This window comes from Vulpes lagopus, chromosome 5 (genome assembly GCF_018345385.1).
Source record: "Vulpes lagopus strain Blue_001 chromosome 5, ASM1834538v1, whole genome shotgun sequence".
In the NCBI taxonomy this organism is placed as follows: Eukaryota; Metazoa; Chordata; class Mammalia; order Carnivora; family Canidae; genus Vulpes; species Vulpes lagopus.
This window is the reverse complement of record NC_054828.1, coordinates 85,836,162-85,852,416: the sequence shown is the minus strand read 5'-3', so window position 1 is coordinate 85,852,416 and position 16,255 is coordinate 85,836,162. Positions and strand designations below refer to the sequence as shown.

The following is a 16,255-nucleotide window of genomic DNA, read 5'->3' as shown; positions in this document are numbered from 1 at the left end:
TCAAGTCCAACAGTAGATTTGATAGGCTGAAGAAATCACGTGAACTAGAAGATTGATCCAAAATAAGAATCCAGAATGTAGCACGAAGACACAAAAATAGATATAAGAGAAAAAAAACTAAGTCATCTAAGTTAGTAAATAAGTGATCTCTGTTTCTTTTTAATGTTTTACTAAATTTAGATGCTGCAAAATTGTAGTCCATTCCAATTTCATACTAGTCCATGCTGAGTACAAATTATTTACTAAAAAAAATGGAGATCCATCAAAAGATTTTTCCCAGAAGTCAAAATATTCCTAAGAGCCCAGGTAGCTCAGTGGTTTAGTGCTGCCTTCAGCCCAGGGCTTGATCCTGGAGACAGGAGATTGAGTCCCACATCAGGCTCCCTGCATGGAGCCTGCTTCTCCCTCTGCCTGTGTCTCTGCCTCTCTCTCTCTCTCTCTCTCTGTCTCTCATGAATAAATAAATAAAATCTTAAAAAAAGAAAAAAAAAGAAGGAAAGAAGAAAGAAAGAAAAGAAAGAAAAAGAAAGAAAGAAAGAAAGAAAGAAAGAAAGAAAGAAAGAAAGAAGAAAGAAAGAAAAGAAAGAAAGAAAGAAAGAAAGAAAGAAAGAAAGAAAGAAAGAAAGAAAGAAAGAAAAAGAGCAATTCAAGAATTCCAAAATTAATAGTGAACACTTTAGAGCTTTCATTGTTTACTTTATGCAGTTCCTCTCCTGCCTCTATAGGGATAAATTTCAAAGTCTTTTTGTTTACCAGATTTGTATTCAAAAACAATAATTTTCTAAAAGCTTCAGAAGCTCATATTTTGGGATACTCCACTAAAAATATTTGTATTAAAGGGGCGCCGGGGTGGCTCAGTCAGTTAAGCTTCTGACTTTGACTCAAGGTCATGATCTCAGGATCCCGGGATCCAGGCCCTGAGCCCTGGCACAGGGCTCTGCATTCAGCAGGGAGTCTGCTTGTCCTGCTGCCTCTCCCCTGCTCATGGTCACCAGCATGGGCGCGTTTTCTCTCTCTCTCTCTCTCTCTCTCTGTCTCTCTCTCTCTGTCACAAATAAATAAATAAAACCTTTAAAAAATATATTTGCATTAAGGATATTCAACTAATTTTAAACAAAATGCAACCAAGACTTAGAGGACTTAGGTGCAAAAAGTTTAGTACTATTATGTAGGTTAATTCACAAAACAGTTTGTCAAAGGCTTAAACACTTTCAAAATCCTACTGAGATCTGCTTTTGTATTCATCATCAGCTTACCACCAAAAAAGAAAATTACTCAATTACTCAATTACTCTGCACATACAAAAATTTTTAAATTTCAACAACTTTAGTTTCTATTTCAATTGGTAAAATATCAGAGCTTATTTGGCAAGCTATATATCTCACAACCTATCCAAGTACATTTCTGTTTTGTAGGTTTCTTAATTTAGTAAGGACATTATTTTTACCACATTGTATTCATATTAGTATCAAAACAAAACCATTTATCTTCACTGTTGAAACTTGAAATGAATTTATGATACTATTCACAATGTCAGTTGTTCCTACTTCCAAAAACTTTGATACCGTGAATTAGATTACAAAAGAATTGAACCATTATTGAAATTACATGATTTCCTATTTGAAAAATCTGATGACAATGATACAAGATTAGAATCATTAGCTATTTGCCAAGTTCCTTTGCTAACTGAGCCAAGTTACTAATAGCTATCACTTGAACTTTTGTACATACACTAGAAAAATTAGAACTGAAAACAAATGAAATTAATTAGAAAGTCATTTAATCTAAATGAAAAGTCATGCCTCACAGAATAATGGGCAAACACACCATTTTCACTGCATGTGTTAAATCAACATCTTTGGACACATTTGGCTTAAAATAACTACTAATTTTGGGAGGTAGATGCTGCTGCTTCTCCAATTCGTATCCTCTGGTTTTCACATGCTCAGTGGTAACACTTAAGCTCCAAAGAAGGTAAAAATGTGTACAATCCCTTTGTGCAAGATTCCACATTCATCATTAATTTTAATGAAAAGCAGAAATCAAGCCTGCTAGCTCTTCATTAAACATACATTTTTGTTTATTATTGCTGTCAAAAAATCTTTTAACTAAGAAAGCACTGTTAGCCAATCAGTCAATAAAATAAATAGTTGTGGATTTGAATGTATGATAAAAGGCAAAATCACTGTAGCAAGGGTGCCCAAATTACTCTATACAGTAGAATTGCTCAGCCTCCATTCTGCTCATGCTAGTGATAATTTCCCAGGCTTCACATCAGTCCTGCCACCCCCATAGTTTGGTGACCTGGGCATTACAAGGCTACAGGTAGAGGACAGAGCATTAACTGTCAGGTGGTGGACAGGACCAGCAGCATTGAACAATAGCCTCACCACTAGCTAAGTCCAAGGACACTTAATTTCATCAGTGATTGTCCTACCTGATGTACTTGAGTGGGCAATATTATCAGGGCTGGGATTAGGGTGGGGCAAGTGAGGTGCTCACCTTGGATGCAAAATTTAAGGTGGCACACACAAGTATTTCAGCAATAAAGATTAAAAATATTTTAATGGATATTTTAAAATATAAAAAATTAACAAAAAAAATCTATGCTGAGCAAAATACCAAAATTTTCAATGAAGACAGGATCTAACTCTGCACTTGTACAACCCTGACAGTGAGTGCCTCACTCACAGGATCCTTCCTTTATCTGGTGAATAAAGGGGGTTTGTGGGAGAAGAGAGACTGGAGGAGGAGGAGGTAGGAACATGCCATTCTCTGAATCCCCCCTCACCCCACCCTTCTGTCCCATCTGCCCCTGTTTTAAGTTTTCATGCAAATCTAGCCCACTTCTACAGGTAGAAGCCTTTAGGATAATGTATTTGGTTTAGATTTTTACTGCTTTCCCCCCCATAGTTAATTTCAGGCCTTAGTCATGTGTACTTTTATGGTAGCCCTGGCCGGTATCTAAATTACCTTTGAAGGATCCATGTGGATCCTTTGATCATATATGAGGCAGGATGGCTAAGCCATCAGTTAGCTACATTCTTTCCTTCAGTTAACTCTAAATTGTCCCATGCTCTCCATTCCATCTGTCTTTGCATCTATTTCTTATGGTTTTATTGACTACCATTGCTGTCAGCTTTTTAAAATTAGTCCACTGACAATGCTGTGAATCCATGTTGGGCTCAGAGGCCAAAAACTCATGCATTTTAGAATTGTGCATAACATATGAGGACTCAAGGGTCTTTGCTGTTAACAAAAATGTTTTGGTAGTATGTGAACTTCAGGTCACCTCTGTTGTCTGCTCAAAGGCCTCTTTGGTTATAGTTACATGACTCTTGAGCTTAGTTGAATGGACAAAGTTATTGGTCAAGTGATCTGGCTAAATGAGGATTTTGATGATTCTCTAGAAGAGAACCTCACTTGATGCCCCCAACAGGTGCTGTCTGAGATGGAATGGGGTGTGGAGTAGGAGAAGAAAGGATGGAACAATCTTGTTCAGAGGAAGAGCTGGAGGGCAATATCATGTAGCAAGATTGACTTCTCTACATAGTGGTCAATGTGGAAGTTAGTCAATAAATACTTACTGAGAATTTACATAAAGGTTTAATGTCAAGAGATAGGAAATTCTGAAGACCCAGGTCCAGTGAAGTCCTTCCTGCAGGATGATCCTGGTTATCTGTATGACAGAAAACACTGGGCAATAATTATTCCCACATAATAGTCCTACATATGTTCAGACTGGGAAGAATGAAGGGTATAGTAAGTACTTAGTTCTCCTACTGCATTTATTTTTATTCAACAACCATTTATGGAGCTCCTGCTATGTACTGAGACACTTGCATATTCATTTATTCAATTAAGCCTTCATTGAGTATTTACTATGTCCTGGGCACTGAGGGAAACCAGCTTGAGTAAGTCACAGCAACTGCCATCTGCAAAGAATTTGTCAAGAGTGAATTAAGACAAGGTAGATTGGCAAGTAAACTGAAATGTGATCCACACAGGGTTAGATATCTTCACAATAGGAAAGGCAGGGCACCTAAGCCCAGTCACAGAACATGATAAATGGGCCAAGTCATGCAAATAGTAGGAGCAAGCCAGAAGGAGATTTAGCAGTAAAAACATCATGGGTTAGTGACCACTGTACTCAGACAAGGGGCTAGATTCTGGGGTCATGAATGGCACCTGAACACTATTAACTCCTTGTGGGCTACAAGATCTTTCCACCCAATGCGCTTTCATCTTAGAGTCCTTAGTCTGCCAAAGGTAAAGAGTGTTTCTGAAGAGTACACCATGTTCTCCAATGGTTCTAATTCCTCCTACTCTTCATTTCCTATCAAATAGACCAAGGATCAACAAACTATGGCCCCGGGCCAAGACCAGCCCCCACCAGTTTGGTAAATTGTCTTATTGGCACACAGTCACACTGTAGTTGCCTTGTCTGCAGTTCCATACTACCAAGGCAAGAGTTGAATAGTTATGGCAGAAACTGTGTGGGACGCAAAACTTAGAATATTTACCATCCGGCCCTTTACAGAAAAAGTTCACCAACCTTTGAACTGGACTAGAGCAGCCATGCTCTCAGCTGCCACTATTCCTAATCATTTGAACCCAACAAGATGTAGTCCCTTGACAGAAACCATCCTGGGAGGAAGTGAGTAGGGATAAGGGAGGGTGGGGACTGGAACCAGAGGCAGGGCCTCGGAAGTCAGATCTCTTGGTAGAAGAAACACATCCTCTCTTCCAGGTGATTTCAGGCTGGTAGGAGGACATTCTGAGGACACCAGGGCTTGTCAGAAGATTGGAATTCTTTTTCACAATACTATTGCTTCACTCTGTCTTTAAAAAAAAATGTGCATTTTTATATTTTGCCAGATTTCAGAGGCTTTATGGAGGGTTCTTTTTATAAAGCATGATCATGCAAAAGGAAGATAGCACCTCAGGTGTTTCAGCTGGGAGGCCACATACAATTCAAATCAGAGTTGCCTGCCCTCTATGGGACTGGGGCAACCTGAAGTGGAGAACATAATCCACATCCCACACAGATCCCTGTCTCTGGCAGCCTGATGATTAATGCGTAAACCAAAAAGATATTTCATTGACTGCCTTCTGGTCTCTTGAGCACAGTGTAGTCAATAAATATTTATTGAATGCACTTTCCTAAGGCTTGCAGCATTTGCTCAATGATAAGTCATAACTGAATAAGCAAGAATTATTCAGAGTGTTACAAATAAATATATAAATGTATGTTAATGGAATCCAAGCTATGAATGGTCAGCAGAACAGGAAATATGCATCCATCCATGGACAAGTGGACAAGCTATCCAAGACTTGGGGTACATAAGAAAGAAGCATATCTTATAAGCTCTAGAAGTGAGGATTGTCAAAGAAAGAAGGAAAGTTAAAAAAATAGAGATTTATAAATGGCTCTATTTTGAACAAATGAAAATACATACATTTTTAGGGCCAATATTTTGTATTCTCTATGGCTTTATGTTGGTAATACTTTCTTTTGTCACTGAAATGCTCCTATACTCAAAAAACAGCAGAGTAAACTGAAATGGGCTCTCAAATTGTAATTTTTTGCAATAAAGATAAAATATGACTTTCTGCAAACCATTTGGAACTATAGCACCGATATCCTGATGCAGTTTCCCTTAAGCCTCAGTCACATTAGATTCTGAATGATTGCATTACCAATTTGGGCATGGGTGTGGGTGTTCAGTTACGTTTATTTAAGATTGAATGCTTATTCTGAGTTAAAAGCAAATTAAAATCTTGCATTTGAGATAATATTAAAAGGGGACAATGTAATTAGCATATTCTCCTCTGTGCAGTCTCCTCACATTCCTGTGAAGCTTGAGAATGCACAGCTACAGTGAGAGCAGAAGCCTGGATGGTGCTGGAAATGAAAGGCATGGCTAGGAAAGATTTCACCTCTGGGAAATGATACGATAAGCCATCCTACAATCCTACAATCAATGCAAGCACTCAAAGACATTGTGGCCGTGACCATCCAGGTCTAGGCCTTCATCAAATAGGAAAGGACAATAGTGTTTATACAGTTCACCTCTGTTGGCTCTGATTCTGCATTCCATGACTACAGAGGAAACCAGTGCTTCACTGGCATCAGGCCGCATGAAAGAGGCAGATCCAGGAGGGAAATCAAGACTTCTCAGGGTTCCTTTCAGGAGACCACGCCAAGGATAGAAGGTCATCAGGTCTATGGTTCAGTGGACCTCCCTTGGAATAACCTAAAGAAGACAGATGGTGCTTGATTCATAGCATCTCGAGGGTTGTCTTTGTCTTTTTGGTGCTCTAAGACAACAGCTGGATGATAGGCTTTATAGCCACCAACCAACTCAACTGAGGAAACTTGCCCAAAGATGTATAGCTTATTGCTCACCTCTACTAAAATATCTGCTCCAAGTCTCTTCCTAATTCACTCTCCCTGACTTCTACACCACCTGCCCACTATCCAAAAGAGGCAGAAGAAAGAGATTCTGGGGGTGTTTCTTTCTGAAGTTTATCGCTTCTGTTCATATATGTAGTAATTGACCTGAGGTACCCTAATATCCAACCTCCAGATACTGAACTCCTTGAGTGGCATCTCCAGAAGAAACTACTAGAAAGCCTAGGTTCCTAGCAAGACAATGTGGAGAAAGGTGTTTTAAAGTTTACGATTATGGGGATCCCTGGTTGGCTCAGTGGCTTAGTGCCTGCCTTCAGCCCAGGGCGTGATCCTGGGTCCTGGGATCGAGTCCCACATCAGGCTCCCTGCATGGAGCCTGCTTCTCCCTCTGCCTATGTCTCTGCCTCTCTCTCTCTCTCTCTCTCTCTCTCTCTGTCTGTCTCTCATGAATAAATAAATAAAATCTTTAAATAAAATAAAATAAAGTTTACGATTATAAAAGGACACTCAAAGAAGCCTTCATGAAAACTGAGCCATCAAACTTCCCAGATGGAGTCAGATCTAATCATGACATGAGGAAGGGAGGAAAGCTCTGAACGCTTCCTACCTTTCAAGATGGATGCCCAGCAGACTTGTCCCAAATCCAGCTAAGCACACCTCTTGTGGTGCCTCCATAAGTCCCCCTGCCATACCAAGACTTCATTATCTCTGCCGCCTCCGTACAGCTCTAAGGTATTTATTGGATTACCACTTGAGGTCACATATCCTACTGTTGTGTTTTGTAGTTGCTTATTTATGTGCCTACTCTCCCCAGAGAAATTAGGAGCTTGGAGCTGAGAAGGAAAAGCTGCGTTCTGCATGTAGCAGGTGCCCAGTGTGAATTTGTAGAGCACATACTGAATGAAATTGCTTTACTTGTAACTGTGGCCCCAGTTGTGGCCTACAGATCCTAGGAGTCCAAAGTGTGTAGAAAAAGAACTATGTGGAATTATGTGCAGCCAGCTGACAGCTGGGCTGTTATTTGTCTGCTCATTTCTGAAGTCTCCATTGGCCATTCTGTCCTCTAGAAGCCAGAAATACCTGCCTATCAGAGAATCAAACATGAGGTTTTGTCCAATAATATTTAAACCCTAAAGGAAGCACTAGACATATTTTCTACTATGACAAAGAATGCATATTTTAAGGGACAGACCTGTGAACTTTGCAAGAAAAATACACAAAGCAAAAGGTCTTTTAAAATGGAGGATGCAGAATTGATGTGATTATAACTGATATGAAATGCTGATTGGAATGTTTATTATCCCTAAGGTCTCTGCTACATTTCAGAGGCAGCACAAATTCAAATGTGTGGACACACTTATGCAGTGCCCCAACCCAGATGAGAGGACATGGAGGAGTGGCTCCAAGTCCTGAGTCATCATTCACTTTACTTACCTCTTCCTGCAAATGAGGTTTCATCCACCCTGGGACTTTAATATACCCAAGTGTATCTGTCTCAAAAAGTGGAAACTGTCTTTCTCCTCATGAGACATGCATTATTAGCCACACACTGACTTCTAGATGTTCAAAGAACTGATGAAGATTTTGCCAGGAGCTGACAATTTGCTGTTAGACTAACTCCTTTCTCTAGCACACATTCATTTCCCCTCACATTGTAGAGACGATATACAATTCCCAGCCTTTTAAATTGCCACATAAGGACTTTAAAAATCACTACTTCTATCAATATTATTCCTTAATCCAAAAAAGGATAAAGATAGTCTTTACATTGAATAAATTTACAACATTGTTCTTGCCCTTCCAGTTCTCCTGTATGCCACTGATCTATACTTGGCTATCGTGTCCCCAGCATGAGCATTCTATTGATGAAAACTTCACTCCTAGCATGTTGTTAGATGGGTTCTAAAATATTTAAAAACCTGGTTGTCTTTTCTTATGGATCTTAGGGTTTTATGTCATAAGAGTCATCAAATTTGAGGATAAGGTATGCAAAAAGGATCAGAACATAGTTGTATATGGATAAAGAAGATGTGCAACAACATGGATAGAATGGAGGCTTTTATGCTAAGTGAAATAAATCAATCAGAGAAAGAATTATCATATGATTTCACACATTCAAAAAGTGTAGGAAGGCAAGGCCAGGACAATGAGACTTTATGAATTACAAGTTTCCCTACCAAGCAGGATCATAGTGGAAGGGAGGGAAAAATAAAATAAGATGAAATTGGAGAGGAAGAGAAACCATAAGAGACTCTTAATTATAGGAGGCAGAGGGTGGCCGGAGGGGAAGTGGTTGTGGGGGGATAGGGTAACTGGGTGATGGGCATTAAGAAGGGCACTTGATATGATGAGCACTGGGTATTATATGCAACTGATGAATAACTGAACTCCACATCTGAAACTAATGATACACTATATGTTAATTAATTGAATTTTAATAAGATTTTCAATAAAAGAAACAATCATTAGAAGTCAAAGATTTCCCTGGAATTCTTCATTTGTAGGAACAATGCTAATTGCCAATACAAATTTTGGTGACCAAATCAGAAATTTGTCCTTTCTTCTCTGTTCCAGGTACATGGCCATCATCCACCCCCTCCAGCCCCGGCTGTCGGCCACGGCCACCAAGGTGGTCATCTGTGTCATCTGGGTCCTGGCTCTTCTACTGGCCTTCCCCCAGGGCTACTACTCAACCACAGAGACCATGCCCAACAGAGTGGTGTGCATGATTGAATGGCCAGAGCATCCCAACAAGATTTATGAGAAAGTGTGAGTAGGGATGACTCCCTGATGCCTCCTTTGTCTTTTCTTGTTTCCTCTTTCTTTCCATGTTCTTCTGTTGCCTAGGATTCAGTGTCTATCCATAAGCATTTCTCATAACCACTCTGATGTCATGTTGATGTGTTCATAATTATCAAGGGACTATTATGTCTCAAATACCACTCTGGACTTCAAATGAAAATTAGAAAAATGTAAGACCTTGATCCTATGGTAGCTTACCATTCCAATGTTCTTCGTTATCCTCCTGCCAGTTACTAGTGACTCTGCCCTGCCACTGTCTGCATTGCTTTTCCTGGGAGCTTGATCCTCACCAATAGAATGCTGCTCTGCCCTTGTGTTCAGTGTACCAGAAGGTGGGGAAGTTATCCTCTGCTCCCTGCAGCTCTCAACAACTGATAGGAGTCGCTGTATGAACACCCAGCTCCCATACCCCCAGGTGGGGTGTCTCTGAGGTGTGTAACTTACACTGTGTCCAAGGTTTTGTCTTGGGGTGAAGCTCCAGTCACCCCAGTGGCAGTTGGCTCAATGACACACCCCTCCCTGTACTGCTGCCCTCCTCCCTACCTGTGTTTCTTTCTCCTTCTAAGTCACTTGTACTTGAATCTTTATCTCAGGATGTGCGTCTGGGGAAAACCAAGCCACAGCACCTATCTTCTAGGGTTTTCTAGGTGGAGAAACAAGATACACATTCAAAAAGTGTAGGAAGACAAGGCCAGGACAATGAGACTTTATGAATTACAAGTTTCCCTACCAAGCAGGCCTGCTTATCTTTGGGGGCTTGATTGATCACATTTAAGGTTTTTCAAAGAAATCCTGACAATTTTCTCCAGGACTTCTCCTAGAGGTAACACTGAAAGAGCTCATTCTTTGTTCTGTTCCGCTCAGGTAAGTGGCAATGTGACATTTATATTACCATTAGTTTTCTAGATTCAGAGCACATTGATGATGTGGGTCCTTTTGAAAGTTCTCTATTAAATCTCAAATCTTGGGTTTATTTTGTGAATCATAAAAGAACACTGGTATGTCAATAATCAGATGACCTATGTTTTAATAACAAGATTGCCATTACTAGTTACGTGACTCTGGGCAAGGATCACAGTACCCCCTCATTGTTAAAATTTGAAGGCGATAAAGCACTGCTTCCCATAAACAACTGCTGTGATGTGCAAACGAGATCATGTAGTCTCACCTTGTAAGCTATTAAATGCCATACTAAAGTTAAGATATTGTTATCGAACCACATCCATCGATAGAAGTAGAATCCTCACAGGCCTTTAAACTCATTAGATGGTAACACGAGACACTACCTCTTGGACCCCAAGATCTGAGGGTCCAAAAGCCTGCTGCAGAGAGTTATACTGCTGCACCTGTTCCGTGGAGCATGGAAATGTGGCTTGCCAGAAAGCAATACATAAAGCCCAGACTTTGCCTTCCAGACACAGGCAGTGGGATTTAATCGATCAAGCAGTGGGGGGATTAATGCTCAGGCTAGAAGAAGGCATTGAAAATTATATTTCCAAATAAAAGTACAAGCCTGAGCGGGGTCTCAGCGGGAGAAAGAACATAGTTTTGCAAGCTGTACGGGGCCTGTGAACATGTTTGAGCCAGAAAGTTCCCTCAAAAGGGAAAAATGAAAGCCCTCTGAACTAAAACCCATTATATAAACTGCTTAGAAACTGTCTTCGACTGTAGCTCAGCTCTTGATTTTCATAATCTTTTCCAAGTTTGAAAAGTTTTATTTCAAAATAAAGTTCGTTTATCTTCCAACAAATTTAAAGTTTAACATGGAAAAAAAAAGGGTTTATTTTTCCACAGACCTCTGTAGTCTTGCTCAAGAAATAGTAGTTTTTAAAGTTTTACTCTTGAACATTTTGCTGTCTTACGCTTGTTAATGACTGCAAAGCCCTTTGAGACTCAATACGGTGTGCCAGATTGTCTTATTTCCTTGCTATGAGGATTTAAGGTAGCTGTACTGGATGCATGGTTATATTTGCCATCATTATTCATTTCATCATTTTTTTCACTCCCTCTCTTTCTTTCTTTTTATGTTTATTTTTAAATTTTTTTTAATTTTTATTGTTTTTAACTTTAATTCCAGTATAGTTAACATACAGTCTTATATTAGTTTCAGGTATACAATATAGTGACTCAACAATTCTGTTCATTACTCAGTGCTCACTATGCTAAGTGTTCATCTATTTCACCCACCCTCCCACTCCTTCTCCTCTGGTGGCCATCAGTTTGTTTGCTATAGTTAAGAGTCTGTTCCTTGGTTTGTCTCTCTCTTTTTTCTCTTTGTTCATTTGTTTCATTTCTTAAATTCCACATGAGTGAAGATGAATGGTAAAGAAGATGTGAAATATACACACACACACAGGGATATTATTTGTCCATAAAAAAAGAAGGAAATCTTGCCATTTGCACAACATGGATGGAGCTAAAGAGTATAATACTAAGCGAAATAAGTCAATCAGAGAAAGACAATGCCATGTGTTTATTTCATGATTTTAACCTTAAAAAAATGATTCTGGAGAAGAGCATATGATTTAGCTACTTAAGATGTGTGAAATGTTTAGAGATGCAGTAGTAAGCTGAAAGAATCCATATTTGCCATCCACGTACAGGCTGTGAAGCAAACATAAGTGCAAAGTAAGCTTTATGTAAGCCTATTTTCTTATTGTCAATATCCTTCATAATGCATTATGGTATATTTTAGGGAATTTAAGTTTTACATTAAGTACTTCATTATATTCTCTTCTGCTAGAACTGATTGCCATTTCTACAGCACACAATAATCCCAAATCTGAAACCAGAAGGAAACTTTGTTTAAGGCAGTATGATAATTAGGATAAGAACACAGCCTCTGGAGTTAAATGAGGGACAACTCCCAGCCACATCACTCTTTAGTTAAGTCATCATGGTCAAGTTATTGAAGCTGAATGGAACATTACACATAGAGGTATTGAGAGATGTAAATAAGGCACATGCTTAGCCCAGTACCAGGCACATGGGAAGAGTTTGGTGAATGCTAACTACTGCCATCAGCATCATTCATTGATCTGGATGCATGGGTAGATGACTGGCAGCAGACTGTGGTGGGCAGATGCGTAGGCACAATTTGCCTGATGAATAATTTGTGCCAGCTAATTACATAAAAAGGTTTTGTGAAAAATCTTAGATTGCTGCATTTGCCTTCTGTCTGCATGGTGAACCTCCAGCCCTGATCATTCATCATTCAAACTCTTTATTAATACATAGATTAAATTAAGCACTATTAAAGAAAGGCAATCCGATAAAAGAGTAGGCAAAAGTTTTGAACATGCACTTCACAAAAGGAAATGTCCAAATGACCAATTAATATGTGAGGAGGCACAAAACTTCATTCGTCACCAATGAAATACAAATTAAAACCATAATGACATCTTACTGCACACCCGTTAGACTAGCAAATGTTAAGAAGTCTGACTCGACTAAGTCTTAAGAACCTTTGGTGAAACTAGGAAACAATTAGAACCTTTGTAGACTGCTAGAAGTATACATAGATAAAACCATATGGGAAAACATTTTGTAGTATCCAGAAAAGCAGAAGCTATCCATACACTATAATCCCACAGTTGTGCTCTAGGGTAATTGCCCTAGAAAAATTCATGCATGTATGTACCCAAATCCATATGGATCATATCAGCATTGTTCTTAATACCCCAAATTGGAGATATTCCAAATATCCATCATCAGTAGGATGGGTACAAAACTGTGACATAAGCAAGTAACAGAATACTATGTAATTAACACAATGCACAAAATGTAGCTCCATGTAACATGGATGTCTCTTACAAAAAGTTTTATTTTTTCATTTGTTTTTATTGAAGTTCGATTTGCCAACATATAGTATAGCACCAGTGCTCATCACAAGTGCCTTCCTCAGTGACAAAAAGTTTTAAAATAAAATGAAAATACATCTTTAGGAGCACATCAATAGGTGGCAAAACTATAAGTGCAAACAAAGTAGTAGTCACCATGAAAGTAAAGACATGATTATCTCTCATGGGAAGGGAAAGGTGTATGATCGAGAACAGGCACTGAGAGTTGCTTTGGAGGAGCGGGCACCATTATTTTTCTTGAGCTCAATGGTAGTAGCATGAGTGTTTGCTTAAAAATCATTCATAATACCAGGTAATTTTGTTCATCCACTTTTTCTAGAATATATGCTTCATATTTTTTAACTTACAATTAAATGCTATTCAAAGGATTTTTACTTTTACAAGCTCTTAAGAAACTGCTCTTATTGGTATAACCCCAGTATACCCATCATTTACGAAAGGCTGTAACATTTTGATAAATATTCTTCCAGTCGCTTACTCCATCTCTAGGAAAATACAATTCTTAGTTTCCTTTAAATGTCTTATACACTTACAGGTCAACACAAATATAGATTGTTCCCTCCCTGTAACACAAAATTTAGCTTTTTTATGCATGCACATCATTCTATATCCCATTTTTTAAATTTAATATATCTTAGAGATATTCCTATATCAAGTTCGTGAAGAGCTTCTCTACTCTTTTTCACAACTACAGTGTGCAATGTTATTTAACCAATCACTTTTGATGGACTTTGGATTATCTCCAGCCTTTTGCTATCACAAAGTGCAGCCATGGACAGCCTTTACATGTATCATGTAAGGCTACCTATAGCAAAAAAAAATTCCAAAAATGAAATTGCTAAGTCAAAGATCTATAACTTTTTAAGTTTGATATTTGCCCTCCATATGAGATTGTACTAATTTACATTCTCACCAGCAGTATATGAGAGTCCCTGTTTCTCTACAAACTTCCCAACAGAGAACTATATTGTCAGGCTTTTGGATTTTTGCCCATTATAGTTAAAATTTGCATTTCTCCTTCTACAAGCAGAGTTAAATGTCTTTTCATAAAATGAGTAATTTGTATATACATCTTATTACCTGATTATTTCATTTACCATATCATAAATGATTTCCTATGTCATTAAACATGTTTTACCAACTTCTATGAATATATATACAGATATGTTTATATGTGCACATAAATAATTTGGGGGGCATATGGGTGGATCAATCGGTTGAATGTCTGACTCTTGATTTTGGCTAGGTCATGGTCTTCAGGTTCTGAGATCCAACGCCTTGTCAGGCTCCATGCTCAGCGCAGAATATGCTTAAGATTATTTCCTTCTCTTTCTGCACCTACTCTCTCTCTCTCTCAAATAAATAAATCTTTTAAAAACTAATGATAATTTTGTTAATTAATCTGCTCTTTGAAAATCGATTACTCCAGTGGGTTCTTTTAGCTGACCTAAGTTAAAACACTAAGCTTTAAAACAAGCTGCTTCTACATCCTTAGATCCTTTTGGGGACTGCTTCAGTGTCCTCTGCTATCCTCTGTTTGTATTTATAGTGCAGGGTTATAGAAAATATCTTATTGTTGTAACACTCATGAAAATGAAGATGTGGATTCATTATTAATACAATAATATCGGGGATCCCTGGGTGGCGCAGTGGTTTGGCGCCTGCCTTTGGCCCAGGGTGCGATCCTGGAGACCCGGGATCGAATCCCACGTCAGGCTCCCAGTGCATGGAGCCTGCTTCTCCCTCTGCCTATGTCTCTGCCTCTCTCTCTCTCTGTGACTATCATAAAAAATAATAATAATAATAATAATCCAATAATATCATCATCTGTGTTGAGTCCTGCCACAATTTGAAAGCTGGTGGCTTTGCTGAGGCTGCTCTGGTGAACTGTGACACTGCTCAGGAAGTCCTATGAAGGGAGAGTGGATTGACTGGTTTCATGGGTGACCACAAGTGACTCTTCCGGGTGGAGAAAAGTACACATACAAGGAGGAACTTATGAAAAAGAAACATTTGGCTTTGAGAAGTGCATCAACCTCCCTGTTCTATTAAAATGAGGAAGAATGTGTCATAGCTTTCAAAGTTATTCAGGGTCAGGCCCACTCTTGAGGATGCTATCAGGTTGCAGTGGTCCCAGAAGGTTCCAAGACAGTGCCTCTGAGGACAAGTAAGATGAATGAGCCAACATTTCTTCATCAGAGGGCCCACTATTAAGGCCAAGAAAAAGTCTGTAATGAGGATGGAAAATGAGAAAGACAGCCAAATGAATGATATTTAGACAGTTGGAGGATTCCAGTTTTCCTGAATAATTTATTAATATTGGTCATATATCATTGTCTATTAATTAAACTTCTATGTAGCTAACTAGGCAGTAAAGCTATAGCAAGAAGTAAGTTGTGACTATTCTGAATTCCACATATTACCAGTAATACTGGGAAAGGTTATGCCAGAAAACAGCATCATTTATGACTTTTAATTACCTGGAAATTTTGTGAACATGTACATGAAGGGGTATATATTAACTCTAATATAATTCTCTGTGAGTACTAATTGTAAAAAAGACTGTAGGGATGCCTGGGTGGCTCAGCGGTTGAGCATCTGCCTTCAGCTCAGGGTGCAATCCTGGAGTTCTGGGATTGAATCCCACATCAGGCTCCCTGCGAGGAGCCTGCTTCCCCCTCTGCCTATGTCTCTGTCTCTCTCTCCCTCATGAATAAATAAATAAAATCTTTTAAAAAAAATTGTAAAAATATGTGTGGTTATTTTTTGCAGCATTTCGTCTTTTTGTATGTTACAGCCGATCACCAGAAAGTAGCTGAAATTTTTATGTTTACACGTATCTTTTCTTTCATTAATAATAATGAAAATTGAAAATCAACTAATTGACAGTTATGAGGGGAGAAGGGAATATCAGAAAATGTACCTGCGGCATTACTTCTCAAATTTTCCACCTTCTTGATTATTTCACAAATAAAACAAAAGAAAAGAACTGTGGATCCTTTGCCAAGCTGCTCCAGGCCTTAGCCAAAGGGGTGTCAACATATTTGTGTTTCCAGGACTGATTGTTTATGCTAGCTGTTATGATTAATCTCCTCCCCTGACACCTGCTACATTTATAGATACAGCCCAGAGCCCCTGGTATTGTCTCAGCCGTTGATGAAAAGCAGTTAAGCCAAGA

The 16,255-nt window shown here is 38.8% G+C and overlaps 1 protein-coding gene across 1 annotated transcript in view; it reads left to right on the top strand.

Annotated features, from left to right (window-relative positions):
* The window catches only part of TACR1 (tachykinin receptor 1), a 137,985-nt gene that overhangs the window by 62,041 nt on the left and 59,689 nt on the right, over positions 1-16,255 (top strand). Inside the window, exon 2 of the mRNA XM_041757580.1 lies at positions 8,990-9,184. Coding sequence (XP_041613514.1) covers positions 8,990-9,184 — 195 coding nt within the window. The remainder of the gene's footprint in view (positions 1-8,989; positions 9,185-16,255) is intronic.